The following is a 13,997-nucleotide window of genomic DNA, read 5'->3' on the forward strand; positions in this document are numbered from 1 at the left end:
CAGTTTTAATATATTGTTTTGTTGTTTATCAGAACAAGTCAAGCTTCCAGGGCTCAAAGTGCGCTCTCAAATAAGTGAATTTGTGTTCCTTTTAATTTTGGCCTGAATTAAGCTGAGGTTCTCTTCCAAACTCAAACTCCGTGCATCTCCTGAACATGTTACCATTAGCACAACAGAGTCTGGAGGCTTCTACACCTCTGCGCATCTCCTGTGGAATGCAAGGCAGCATCTTGGGAATCAGACTCCTTGGGAATTGTACTTCCTATAGAGCCTGCCAACTCAGTTAAGGGGTCAGGAGCCATAGCAACTTCATCCCCTATAGTTCTCTGCGGATACTTGTGGCAGCGCTTGTAGGGAAAGCCTTCCTTATAATCCCTTAGTAAGCTTGGGTGTGGGACACAGGTGGCGCTGTGGGTTAAACCACAGAGCCTAGGACTCGCTGATCAGAAGGTCAGCGGTTCGAATCCCCGTGATGGCGGGGTGAGCTCCCATTGCTCGGTCCCTGCTCCTGCCAACCTAGCAGTTCGAAAGCACGTCAAAGTGAAAGTAGATAAATAGGTACCACTCCGGCGGGAAGGTAAACGGTGTTTCTGTGCGCTGCTCTGGTTCGCCAGAAGTGGCTTAGTCATGCTGGCCACATGACCCGGTAGCTGTACGTCAGCTCCCTCGGCCAATAAAGCGAGATGAACGCCGCAACCCCAGAGTCGGCCACGACTGGACCTAATGGTCAGGGGTCCCTTTATCTTTAGCTAAGATTGGGTGAAAAGGGGAAGGGGGTGACAACTGCATTCTGGAGGGCTGAAACTGAGCCAAGCCCATTACAAGACGAGTCTGAATTCTGGTGAAGGTTTGCGCTCAGCTCGTAATGGGCTTGGAGGATTTCTCAACTGTGAAAATCTTATAATCATATCATGAATTATTTCATTTGTATCCATAGATCTCAGGGCGGTTCACAGCATAAAAATACAAGATCAAATTATATAATTAAAAGAAAACAAAAAAACAATAACCCCCCTCCCTGCAATTCTAGAACTGGAAAGGACCACAAAGGGCATCTAGTCCAAACCCCTGCTGCACAAGAATCTTTTACCCAATGTGGTGCTTAAATCCACAACCCTGAGATTAAGTGTCTACCGACTAAATGACAGCACAATTGCTAGTTAGCAGTCAAAGAACACCCACTAGACATTTGTCGTGTGCCATCTTCCTAAGGTAGCATTTCTGTTATGAGACTATAATATTTTCACAGGATTTAGATATAGTTATGTTGTATATCTGAGATCATTCAGATTGGAATAAACATGTCATCTGGGCAAAAAAATTGAATTCTTTGGCTGCTATTATTTATGTATTACATTAATATACCACTTTTTTTCCTCCAAGGAGTTCAAGATGGCGTATGGTACATGGTTTACCCACACGGCGAGCTTCATACAGTTATGTGGAATATGGTTCATGAGTGAATGCTCTTCAGCATTTCCTATGACCACCAGTAGTGATGAACTGAAACTATATAGCCAATTCCTGTGTAATTTGTGGAATGTGTGTGAATGTGTTGAGGAGAGTAATACCTTCTGTGCTAGGTTTTCCCCTGCTGTTCTACTTTAGACAGAATAACACCTAGTTTGTTGATTTTTTCCAAATGACAAATGCCATGTACCTCCTTAATGCCCACTTGACCACTTCAGTCTGCAGAGGTGTCTTCACTGCACTTTTTCCAGTGCCTGCTTAAAACATTTTTGTGCAGGCAAGTCTATCCAGACACGTGGACACTAACATGTGTTTTCAGTCTGTTTTTAGTTTATTATTGATTTTTAAAATCTTTTTAAAATACCTGTTTTTAGCTATATTTTATGGATCATTTTAATGTTTTTTTTGTAAACTGCTTTGAGGTATTATTACAATCAAGTGGTATATATACATTTTGTTAAATAAAGTTAAGTTAGAGGTATGACTGTATAGAAAATCATACATGTCCAGTTTTGAAGAACTGAAATATGGCAATCCTACTAGTCTTTGATAGTTTTTCCTCTTTTTTTCATTCTCCAGTTTCCTTAGATCAGCCTTTCTCAACCTGTGGGTCCCCAGATGTTGTTGAATTACAACTCCCATCACCCCTGGCTAGCAAGGCCAAAGCTCAGGTATGATGGGAGTTGTAGTCCAACATCTGGGGACCCACAGGTTGAGAACCGCTGCCTTAGATGATACCCAGCTCTACCTCTCTTTCAAATCAGTGAACAAGTGAAGGCAGTGAAGGTCCTGTGTGAGTGTCTGGAGGCAGTTGGAGGATGGATGGTGGCTAGCAGATTGAGGTTGAATCCTCACAAGACAGAAGTACTGTTTTTGGGGGACAGGAGGTGGGCAGGTGTGAAGGACTCCCTGGTCCTGAATGGGGTAAATGTGCCAATGAAGGATCAGCCTGGGAGTCATTTTGGACTCACAGCTGTCCATGGAGGCGGTCAATTCTGTGTCCGGGGCAGCTGTGAGACCCTATCTGCCTGCAGACTGTCTCACCAGAGTGGTGCATGCTCCAGTCATCTCTCGCTTGGACTACTGCCATGCGCTCTATGTGGGGCTACCTTTGAAGGTGACCTGGAAACTACAACTAATGCAGAATGCAGGAGCAGCCGCCGAGACCATATAACACTGGTCTTGAAAGACCTACATTGGCTCCCATTACGTTTCCAAGCACAATTCAAAGTGTTGGTGCTGACCTTTAAAGCCCTAAACGGCCTCGTTCCTGTATACCTGAAAGAGCGTCTCCACCCCCATCATTCTGCCCGGACACTGAGGTCCAGCGCCAAGGGCCTTCTGGCGGTTCCCTCGCTGCAAGAAGCCAAGTTACAGGGAACCAGGCAGAGGGCCTTCTCGGTAGTGGCGCCCTCCCTGTGGAACGCCCTCCCACCAGATGTCAAAGAGAAAAACAACTACCAGACTTTTAGAAGACATCTGAAGGCAGCACTGTTTAGGGAAGCTTTTAGTGTTTGACAGACTATTGTATTTTAATATTTTGTTGGAAGCCGCCCAGAGTGGCTGGGGAAACCCAGCCAGATGGGCGGGGTATAAATAATAAATTATTATTAGACCAGGGTTGCTTTGGTCTCTGCCCCAAAGGACCTTTCTGGGACAGCCATCCCACAAGGCAGGTGAGGGAACCTTTAACCCTTCAGATGTTGTTTATCTGCAACTCCTATGAGCTCCAGCAAGCATGGCTAATGGTAAAGGATTGTGGGAGTTGTACACCAAAGGCTCCTCCCACCTGCCCCAAGAGGGGCCTCAGAAGCTCACCCAGAACCAGGAGCATTACAAAACTCTTTTCTCTGCAGGACTTTCCAAGTTCTTCTGCATTTGCAAGGGAAAGCAAGTGAGGCTGTTTCCACACTAGGATGCTGTAAAGCTACTGGTGTGTTGGCTTTCCACAAGCAGCTGGAAGCAGAATGAAAGCAGTGGTTGAACAAAGCATTTAATATGATGATATATTCTCCAACTATGTTCATCCCCATGGCCTCGTTCTATGTCCTTGGACATGTCTCTGTCTATGTCTATGTCCCTTATAGCTTTTATTAGAAACTTCCACCTTGCCCCATTGTTTCCTGTTACTATGCAAATAAGTCTCGTTGAACTTAATGAATGTTCATTGTCCCCCTTATCAGTTCCTGTTCCCCACTCTGGGAGGAGTCTTTAATTGATTTTCTTTATTTGCATTTTAAATTGTACAATTTCACATAAAGCAGAAACAACATCCAACACAATATAAACTAACAAGGCACTACGAAAGTGTCCTCAAAATTTATAACTAATAAAAAACTTCAGTAATAAGGAACAGCTGCGCCCCCTACATCACTTCCTTGAAGCTGCTTACACTTAATATTAAAGGCTGTTGTGGCAATTGCTTATCTCCTAAAAGGTAGGATATTTTCTGCGGTATAGAACAAACCTGTAACATTTAGGTTAAAATGTTTGGCTCTTGCGGTGGAATTCAGTTGCTGAACTTACCTTGGTTTTAAAGGCAATATTTTCAGGAGTCTTTGAGAGGCTGGGTTGTTAGAGCACATCTAAGAATGGCATGTATGTTTGAAAGTTTTGTTTCAGATTTGACCAGTGTTTTTAAAATGTTTGACTTTGAACCATGAAGCACAGTGTTCACCATATAGAAAGGAAGAGTCAGAGAGTTGTATCCAACAGTGTCACTCTGCTCATTATAAGGTTTCCGTCAGTGGAACAAGGAGGAAGCAATTTTTGGTGATTCTTCCTCTCCCTTCCTAAGCCCCTCATTAAATTTGTTGTAGAGGTTTGGCAAGGGGCATCAAAAGCAGCTTGGGGGCTACACAGGGGAGAATAGTCAAAATCGATTGCCTCCATGTTGGGGAAAGATTATGGGAGCCATCTTCATACTTAACTGGTTACTCATGCCAGGATTTGTTGTTTTCTTCTAGAAACAATAATAACTTTTGTTGGGGAGAGATGCAGCCAGCTGCTGTGTCCTAAGGCCGCTGATTATGTTGTTTCAGCAGTACACAGCTCTGCATGTGCTCAGCTGATGTATAAGTCTAAGTGAGTGGCTCCTGTTTTCCTCTCTTAACACTTAATGGATGGATACTATATAAAGAAAACAAACAGCCTTGGTTTATAAATTTTAGCCTTGGTTAGAATAAAATGGGGTGTTGTCATATGAGCAATTAATATTTGAATGATTACAAACCAGAAAGTGCTCACCTGGTTGATCAAAAGAAGTTGCTCATAAAATTGTTTTTGATGGTACTCTAGTCTAAACTACAGGTAGTAGACTAGGACTGAAACCCTTACTCAAACTGAACTGATATGACTAGGAAAACTGCTACTCAGCTAATTGCTGAAAAAGCCTTATAATGCAGCTAAATAAAAGCATGACCACACTATGATGTTGTAATCAAACACTGTTTGATTAATTAATTAAATAGTGTTTCCACGCGCTCTGGTACTCGTCACAGTGTCCCATTGTGCCAGAAGAGGTTTAGTCCACATGACCTGGAAAGCTGTCTGCAGACAAACGCCGGCTCCCTCGGCCTGAAGCGAGATGAGCATTGTACCCCATAGTTGCCTTTGATTGGACTTAACCGCCCAGGGGTCCTTTACCTTTACGTTTTTTTAAAAAAAACCTGTAATCAAAATACTAAGCTTTAATAAAAAGCATATCAGCTGTTCAGCATATAGAACAGATAGAACAGCTTTCCACAATCTGATGCCCTTAAGATGTTTTTCACAAAAGGTTTGAAAGCCGATGGGAATTGTAGTCTAAAAATTTGATAGAAAGATGGCCTAGGACAAGCATTTGGAACCTGTGACACTCTAGTCCAGATATAGTTCAACTCAAACGCCATCATGGCCAGTGGTTAGGGATGTTGTAAGCTGTGGTCATAGAATCATAGAGTTGGAAGAGACGACAAGGGCCGTCGAGTCCAACCCCCTGCCACATCCGGAGGACCACACATTCCCCATTCCCGATCTAAAAGATCTTTGCTACTACATTTGTACCTCGGCTTCCGAACACCTTGGGAGTCGAACATTTCGGCTCATGAACGATCGAAAACTGGAAGTGAGTGTTTGGTTTTTTAACGTTCTTTTGGAAACTGAACAGCCAATGGGACTTCTGTGGCTTCCGATTGGCTGCAGGAGCTTCCTGCAGCCATTCAGAAGCCACGTTTTGGAAGTTGAATATTTCGCAAGTTAAACGGACTTCCGGAATGGATTCTGTTTAACTTCCGAGGTACGACTGTATTCTACTTTATGTCTAGAGGCAAATGCTTGCTTAACTCTACCATCTCCAATATGGATGCTCACAGAATGGTCCCACTCATTGAAGGCAGATTCTATTTTTGCCAGTACAAAAACCTACTCCAAAAAAGTTGGAAGGCCCTTTAGAACAGTGTGGGAGATGGTGTAACAGGTTACAGGATGAGTTGTTAAAAATTTCTGCAGTTTCCACAGGGTTCGTGGAAGTGCTACTCTGGCTCCAAGGCATAGTCCATGGGTAGGCAAACTAAGGCCCGGGGGCCAGATCCAGCCCGCTCACCTTCTAAATCTGGCCCGCAGACAGTCTGGGAATTAGCGTGCTTTTACATGAGTAGAATGTGTGCTTTTGTTTAAAATGCATCTCTGGGTTATTTGTGGGGCATAGGAATTCGTTCTTTCCCCCCAAAAAATATAGTCCGGCCCCCCACAAGGTCTGAGGGACAGTGGACCGGCCCCCTGCTGAAAAAGTTTGCTGACGCCTGGCATAGTCCCTTAAAATATTCACTAAGCTAGAGACCACAAAGAGCAGGGTGGGGGATAAATACTTAAGGCCAGAAGTCAGTCCATTGAGGTTTGTTTGAACATAAGCCAAGCCTGCCCTGTGTGCTCCATCTGAACCCATACAAATTGGCTAATGGAAACAAGCCAACTTCAGCCCATGGGTTACGAAGCTGGATTCCTTTCATTAGTCTTAGTTAAGACTGACCACTATGAAGGGTTCAGAGGATATGCTAAACAGAAGCTATTATTATTATTATTATTATTATTATTATTATTATTATTATTTATACCCTGCCCATCCAGCTGGGTTTCACCAGCCACTCTGGTCAGCTCCCAACAGAATAAAACATTAAATATTAAAAACTACACTAAATAGGGATGCCTTGAGATGTCTTCTAAAAGTCAGATATTTGTTTATTTCCTTGAAATTTGATGGGAGGGCATTCCACAGGGTGAGTGCCACCACCAAGAAGGCCCTCTGTCTGGTTCCCTGTAACCCCACATCTCGCAGTGAGGGAACCACCAGAAGGCCCTCGGAACTGGACCTCAGTGTCCGGGCAGAACGATGGGGGTGGAGATGCTCCTTCAGGTATACTGGGTCGAGGCCGTTTAGCTAATCTAAAGTGGAAGTGGAAGCTTCTGATCTCAGGTGCTGGAAGAACAAGAGTGCACAAGCCCAGTAGGAAGAGGACAGGATTTTTCTTGTAACACTAAACAATGGTTTAGCATTGATTCCAGCCATAGCCTGAGTTTCCTACTAGATTCAGAATGTAGTAAGTCACAACCAGAAAAATTGAGGAGGTGCCACCCTGCATCTCAACAATATAATCCTCTTTACACCACAAAGAACTCATAACCCACCTACTTTCAGCAGCCAGAAACACCATAACCAGACACTGGAGAGACCTGTCAGGAGTAAGCATGGACCAATGGTACCAAGTAGTATGGGAAACAGCCCTACTAGAAAAATTAACCAATAAACTGAAACAGGGGACAAACAGAAGAAGATGTCTTTACCCCGGTATGGCTCCCCTTTATCACATACACAGCCCAACAAGACAACGACAATAATCCACCAACAGCATACAAATCAATATGGCTAACCTGATCCAAAACACCCACCCACCCCACTCACACACGAAAACAAAGATCACCACAGCCAATCACAAACAAACAATCACACCCTAGGCCAACCCCAACCTCTCTCACCACCAAAGGAACACAAGTGAACAGCACAAGCAAAGCTGACACCAAACCCTACATACATTAAGCATAACAGAAACATCGCCATCCGACCCCACCCCCACCCATCTTCACTCCCTCCACTCCTTTTTTTTCTTCTTTCTCCCCCTAATGTCTCCAAATGAAACGGATTTGTAAAAATGTTACATGGAAAAAATGTGAGAGACATTACACTTACTTCTGTAAAACAAGAAAATCTTTAATAAAAAATTAAAAAACACACACAATATAATCCTCTTCAAATAGCATGGGCGACTGTGTGTTGACATACCTCCATTTCGGGGGTTTGGACTAGATGACCCACAGGGCCCCTTCCAACTCTGATTCTATGATTTTGCAGCCTCTGTCATCTTCAGAAGCAGTATGCCTCTGAATGTTTTGCTTGTGCTCTTAGAATCATAGAATAGAATCATAGAATCATAGAGTTGGAAGAGACCACAAGGGCCATCGAGTCCAACCCCCTGCCAAGCAGGAAACACCATCAGAGCACTCCTGACATATGGTTGTCAAGCCTCTGCTTAAAGACCTCCAAAGAAGGAGACTCCACCACACTCCTTCTCATATCCTCTTCTCATAGGTATATGGTTGGCCACTGTGAGAACAGGATGTTGGACTTGGTGAGCTTTGGGTGTGAACCAGCAAGGCACTTCCTATGTTCTGATCTTACTCAAGAGTTATCTGTGGTGGTGTCAAGAAACGTTTTCTGGACCCATTTCTAATGATCTCTGAATATTCAATCACAAAAGTTGTTACAACTCAATGGTGCGACAAAAATATTCTTTTTGGCTTTTGTTGCAGTTGTGCTGAGTTACTCAAGCAATCAGTGGGTGACCAAAGGCATCTTGGTGATAAATTAAGTGGAGTTCTTCAGAACAATGTGCAAACTGTTTATTTGGAACAGTGACCGATGCAGTGTCTCTTCTGAAGCCTGTGGTTGGATGAGTCTCCACCATTGCACTTATACTTACGTAGTAATAGTACTGTAATAATAACACCCCCAACCAGGAATTGCCAGCCTCTTATCAGCTAAACAGGATGCTCCCCAGATACTAACCCCACATCCCTGACCAGTAGATAAAGTGGTTGGGCCTGATGAGAGCTGAACAGCATCTGAAGAGAACCATATTGGTTACATTTTGTGTTTAAGCCTGGCCTTTTTGACTTCTGATCAGCAAAACTATGAAGAACTTGTTAGTGTTGTATACAGGATGTGCTACTTTTGCTGAGGTTTCTCTGAGCGTCACTGACTCGTGTTTTGAATATGTAATCATAAAAAGGGGGAGACAACTATTATTATTTTTATTACATTCATATTCCACCTTACTCCAAGGACCTCAAGGCTCTGCCCCCACCTCATTTTTAACCTCTAAACCCTGTGAGGTGTGTTAGGCTGCTAGACCGGAGGTCACCCAGTGAGCTTCACAGACTCCCAGGTCCGAGCCCAGCACTTACCTGCAAGTCAGCAGACCTGTTTATTCCACTTGTGCGCTAAATGTTGGGAGCGCGCGAGGAAATCCTTTTAACCTCTTGTGCCTGGCACTTTTGATTTATCCCGCGATATCAGCTAGCATGCCCTGGGGCTGTGCGCAGTGGGGTGAAATCGAACACCAGCTGTTGAACTCGCGGAGGCGGCCGCGCAAGTTCCAGGCGCAGTTCCAGCGGCATGCCGAGCGCGCATCTGTACGGAGATGCGCGCACGCCTGCCACAGGCTCTCTTGGGGGGATGTTATGACTGGAACTGGCAATGGATCCCCAGATCACGTGCAGGCGGCAGAGAGACCCAGCTGTGCTTTTCCCCTCGCCTACACAGGTCTTCTCTGGCACGACAAACTCCTTGTTATACCATGAATGTCACCAGAACAGCCAACTCGCTGGGGCCCTGGGTGCCCGAGCACCCACAAAAATCCCCATAAGGGGACTGGGCACCCACAAATTTCGGTGCACGTTACATGGCACTCACGGCCCCGGGCTAAGTTCGCCCTCCTGAATGTCACGTGTGAATCGAGCCCCCTTCACGGAACTTGCTTCTCTACATGCTGCTTCAGACGCGGCTTTTCCTAAGCGGAACAAAACGTGTTGTTTTCCCTCCGGGAGAGTTTCCTGCGCTTCTCCTCGGAGAAAGGGGGATCAACGTGCGAAGAAGCGCGCCTTCAGGTTGAGCCACCATCCCGAGCGGAGCCTCTGCCAGGCTGCTGGCCCTTTAAATGTTCGCGGCCGGCCCGTGCTGCCTTTCGCTCGGAGACCCCGCGCGCGCAGCGAAGAGGTGAAACCAAGATGGCGGCCGCGCCGTGACTGAGCCTTGAGACAGAAGGACACGAACGGCCAGCGCCTCAGCCACCCAGCCCGCCCACAGAAGGGCCCCGCGCCTCGGCCCGCTGCGTGGGAAGGAGCAGGAGGAGCGCCGCGGGCGGCGAGGCCCGAGCCCGGGACTCGGCACCGGCGGCGGGAGCGGGAGCAGGAAGAACATGGCGGCGGAGGAGTCGGGCTGGGAGTTGAGTCGCCGCTGCTCGTGAGGGGAGCTGATGGGGGAGACCGGGCCGTGAGGCCGCCTGCGCGCCCCAGCCCGCCCGGCCCCGCTTCCTCTCCCCGCCCACGCCCAGGGAGGCAGGCAGCGAGGCAGCAGCAGCACCGTCCCCCCGCCGCCGCCGGCTTAGGCCGCGGCCTCCTCTGCGAAGAAGGGGCGGCTCCGTCTCGGTCCCCTAGTCTGGCCGAAAGAAGGGGCTTCGGGCCTGGGAGCTTCGCGCACAATAGAGCCGGGCAGAGGACGAACCGGTCCGCTCTGCCGTTGTTTCCCCCCTGCTTCGCCTTCCGCTCCCCCCTAAATACGTCTCCCCGATCTATCCTTACGGGTTTCCCTTCCCGCCGCTCCCGTGACACTTTTCGGTTTGTTTGTTTTTTATTGGGGGGGGACCTGTCGGTTGCGACTAGCTGATCCCCCCCGCTTACCTTTCCTGTCACCACTGATCCGCCCGCTTTCTTTCTCCTCCCCGCTGCTCTGTCACTTACGCCTCCGATCTGCGCTCCGCTCCTTCACTTCTTCATGCCAGCCTGCCTTATTGGCACACCCGGTTAATTTCTACGCTTTTAGTCACCTGTGTAATTCGGGACCCTTTTCACACCCTTCTTTTAAGACCCTCCTCGTCCTTCTGTTTCCCCCTCTCAACTCTGCCATTGATACTTCCTGTTATCTCGCATCCTACAAGGCAGTGCTGCTGCTTCACTGAAGTTCTGTGTTCCCCTAAGACTTGCTTCCCTTCCCTCCTTTCCTCCCCCCCCCCACTTTTGCTTTGGCCCCCTTTTGGGGGTGATGCAGCAGCTACTCTAGCAGTTGCCACAAAGAGGACTGTTGTGGGACACCGTCTGAGACTTTTCATTCTCTTTCCTGCTCCCCTTCACTGAGGGGGGCAAAGCCCCCCCCCCACATCAGCTCAGTCAACTATTGTAGTCCCCTGTGGTGTGACAAGAGGCAGGATGACTGATACCCGGAGAAGGGTGAAGGTTTATACACTGAATGAAGATAGACAGTGGGACGACCGAGGCACTGGACATGTGTCCTCTGGCTATGTGGAAAGGCTGAAGGGCATGTCCCTGCTAGTCAGGGCAGAGAGCGATGGTAAGTTTGGCTGAATGTGTGAACATGTGCACACCAAAAGTATTAATCCCTGTGTTCATCTTAGTAAGGTGGGAGGTGGTAATCATATCTTGGAATTGAATTTCAAGTGTTGGGTGATGTATATGGGAGTCTGAAACCAGGTAAGTATTAATCAACATATGTTGGCTATCATGACAGATGATTCCCAACAATGTGCTGTTGTTAAGTACATAACAGTTGTTGCAATATTCTGCTGTAGAATATTTGGAACAATAGACTTTGGCCACTGTGCCTAGATAAAAATTAAGTACTGATTGGCATATTTTGCTCCTAAAATCTTAGGATGGAAGATAATTACAAAAATTGCATTAATTTTAATGAATGTATATGCTGTCCTATAATCCTTGTTATCTCAGCAAGTGTGTGGAAAGATACTGACTTCTAATTCCTGCTTTCCATAAGAACCCATTATCTCCTTACATTCTAGAGAGAATCCATAGTTCATGTTTGTCAAACCCATGAACTATAGATTGTCAAAATTATAAGTTGAAAAACACACTTACTTTTTTAACATGATTGCTGTGGTGAGATTCTTTGTGAAAGCATATGAATAATTTCTTTATGATAAATTAAGCTTCAGGATCTGCCTTGTGTATCTGCTCAAAGTAAATAAAATGTTTTTTTCCTTCAGGTTTTAGGCCAACAAAAGAAGTACAAATCAGTTGGGGAACACTTAATAGCAATTTGGAAGTTGAGTGAATCCAGTGTGTGCTGCAGTATATACAAGCGGTCTTAAATTCTATTTCATCTTTAACCACATTTTTTCCCTTCCTATTTTTGTTTTGTTTTTAGCTTGATAGTGGCCCTTTTAGGTTGGTGCCGAAAAACATCTTCTTTGTCTTTTGAAACTAAGTAAAAATGAAAGTAGACTAGCTGGGGGAAACCCCTAACAAATAAATGGAACTGATTTTCAAGAGAGCAGTGAGACTTGCTGATAAGTTTGTGCATAATATTTCAGTCTTGCAGCATTATCCTTTCCATATTTACTGTTAATTCAACCCCATTGATAGTGCTGGATTCAACTTACCTGGTTAGTTCAAGGACTGCCACTAGTGCAGTGGGACTGCACCCCCCACCAAGCCCCCCAAATCTGCTTTGGGCAAATGCTTGTACTTATGGAACAATTGTACTAGCACAATGTTGAATTCTACCTGTAGACTCATGCCATTAGTTACACTAAGTTTGCGTGTTAACTCAGGGAATCTTTGTGACTGATTAGAACTTAATATTCTTAGTTGATTTATCAAAATTGTGCCTCAAATTATCTTAGTCTGGAAGTCCATTTTCCAAACTTTAGAAATGAAGTAAAATGCAATTATTTTATTTCTTAATATTACTTTTAAACTTTTCAGGCTTTAAAATACACGTAGGTCCTGCTTACCAAACAGAATGCATTCTGTGAAATCATTGGTTAGGCAAGCATTCACATAACGAGTCTATAATTTCCTATGGAAGGTCTACTGTGGGATTTGTTTGCTCCCCCCCCCCCCATGGTTTCTTCCTGAAATGGCTGTAGCCAATCAGCAATCAGATAAGTGAATCTGTGGAGTGTATAGCAAGGTTTGAGCGTAATTATTTTCATGGGGACATGAATTTTCAGATAGTGAGCGTGCAGATAGTAGGGGCAGCGTGTAAAATAATGTCAATGAAATGTAAACATTTATATGGATATTGTGGAAGTTTTACTGATTGTACACAAGTCATGCTTTGTGATCTGCAAGCTGAACCTAGTCCAGTTGCATCTCAGATGCTGTTTTGTTGTCCAAGACAAGCAGCAGAAACAGGAAACTTACCATGCCACTAGCAAGCAGCAATACATGGCTGATGGGTTGAGTTTGGTGGGGTATGTCACAAATTTTGCCCCTACACAGCATTCTGGAATAGGCACCTTGGAGATTAAGTCAAGGGCTTTCTCACTCCCAATGTATTGCTTTGTAATTATTTCTAGAATTTCTTGTTCGGCTTTGCTGTATATTTTCTGTTGCCATATTAATATTTTTATGTCTCTTGCTGTGCACCACACGTACTCTTTGAATAAGGAAGTTATAGACATAGGACCTGGTAGAAAGTGATAGATAAGACCTAGTATCTGCATCTCTAGGGAGTAACAGTAAGTATACCATAGTGTTGTAGTCTCTCCAAATGGGGTTGAAGACAGGCAAATTGGTGACAAAGGCAATGGGATTGTCCTGGTACTTGGGATACGAATCATGTGGTATTAACAAAGCTCCCCCCCCCCACCCTCATACCAGGTATATACACTGCATCACAGGAGCTACTGCTATTAGGAGTGTTTGGGGGGGGGAATGCAAATGGCCTAAGCCACATGGTTGAAATAGTCAAGCACATTTCAGCAGCATGGAATTTCACCATGCTCAGTTGTCTACCCCAGTGCTAGCAAAGTGATGAGAGCCAAGATAAGGCAATGTGGAGAAGGGGTAAGGTCGAGTATAGTACTAGCCATACTAGATCAGGCCAATAGCCTATATATTTGTATATATGCTTTGACATTGACTTGAATGATCTTTTGTCAAGGGAGTTTAAAATGTATACCCCAGATAAGGCTTTCTTCTAAGCAAAAATGGCCAACATGTGGGCAACTTGATTCTCTGGGAAGCCAGAAATATCTCATTTCTCCTCTGCAGCACACACAGATTTTTGGCTGCATGATAAAACTGGAATGAAAGGAGAGCCTATTTTTTATTGCATTTTCCCTTACTTTATTATTATTGTTATTTATTTATACCCCACATTGACAAGCACTCAAGGTAGCTTACAAATTAAAAATAAGAACAGCTTACTTACTGTGACACTTTTCCACTTACCGGTA

General features: G+C 45.1%; 1 protein-coding gene and 1 long non-coding RNA gene across 3 annotated transcripts in view; one reads left to right on the forward strand and one right to left on the reverse strand.

Moving 5' to 3' along the window:
• Positions 1-3,675: 3,675 nt before the first annotated feature.
• On the reverse strand, positions 3,676-9,180 carry LOC128407905 (uncharacterized). The gene is made up of 2 exons (XR_008328931.1): positions 8,968-9,180; positions 3,676-4,599 (listed from the first exon to the last, which is right to left on the reverse strand). It is a non-coding gene; the product is annotated as an uncharacterized LOC128407905 (long non-coding RNA).
• A 1,354-nt stretch (positions 9,181-10,534) lies between these two features.
• Positions 10,535-13,997, forward strand: part of PPP4R3A (protein phosphatase 4 regulatory subunit 3A) — a 29,298-nt gene continuing 25,835 nt past the window's right edge. The window contains exon 1 of one of the 2 annotated variants that reach the window (XM_053376901.1): positions 10,535-11,128. In XM_053376901.1, coding sequence (XP_053232876.1) covers positions 10,987-11,128 — 142 coding nt within the window. In that variant the 5' untranslated portion in view covers positions 10,535-10,986. The remainder of the gene's footprint in view (positions 11,129-13,997) is intronic. The other variant, XM_053376911.1, reaches the window with a different exon arrangement.

Source organism: Podarcis raffonei, chromosome 1 (genome assembly GCF_027172205.1).
Source record: "Podarcis raffonei isolate rPodRaf1 chromosome 1, rPodRaf1.pri, whole genome shotgun sequence".
Taxonomy (NCBI): domain Eukaryota; kingdom Metazoa; phylum Chordata; class Lepidosauria; order Squamata; family Lacertidae; genus Podarcis; species Podarcis raffonei.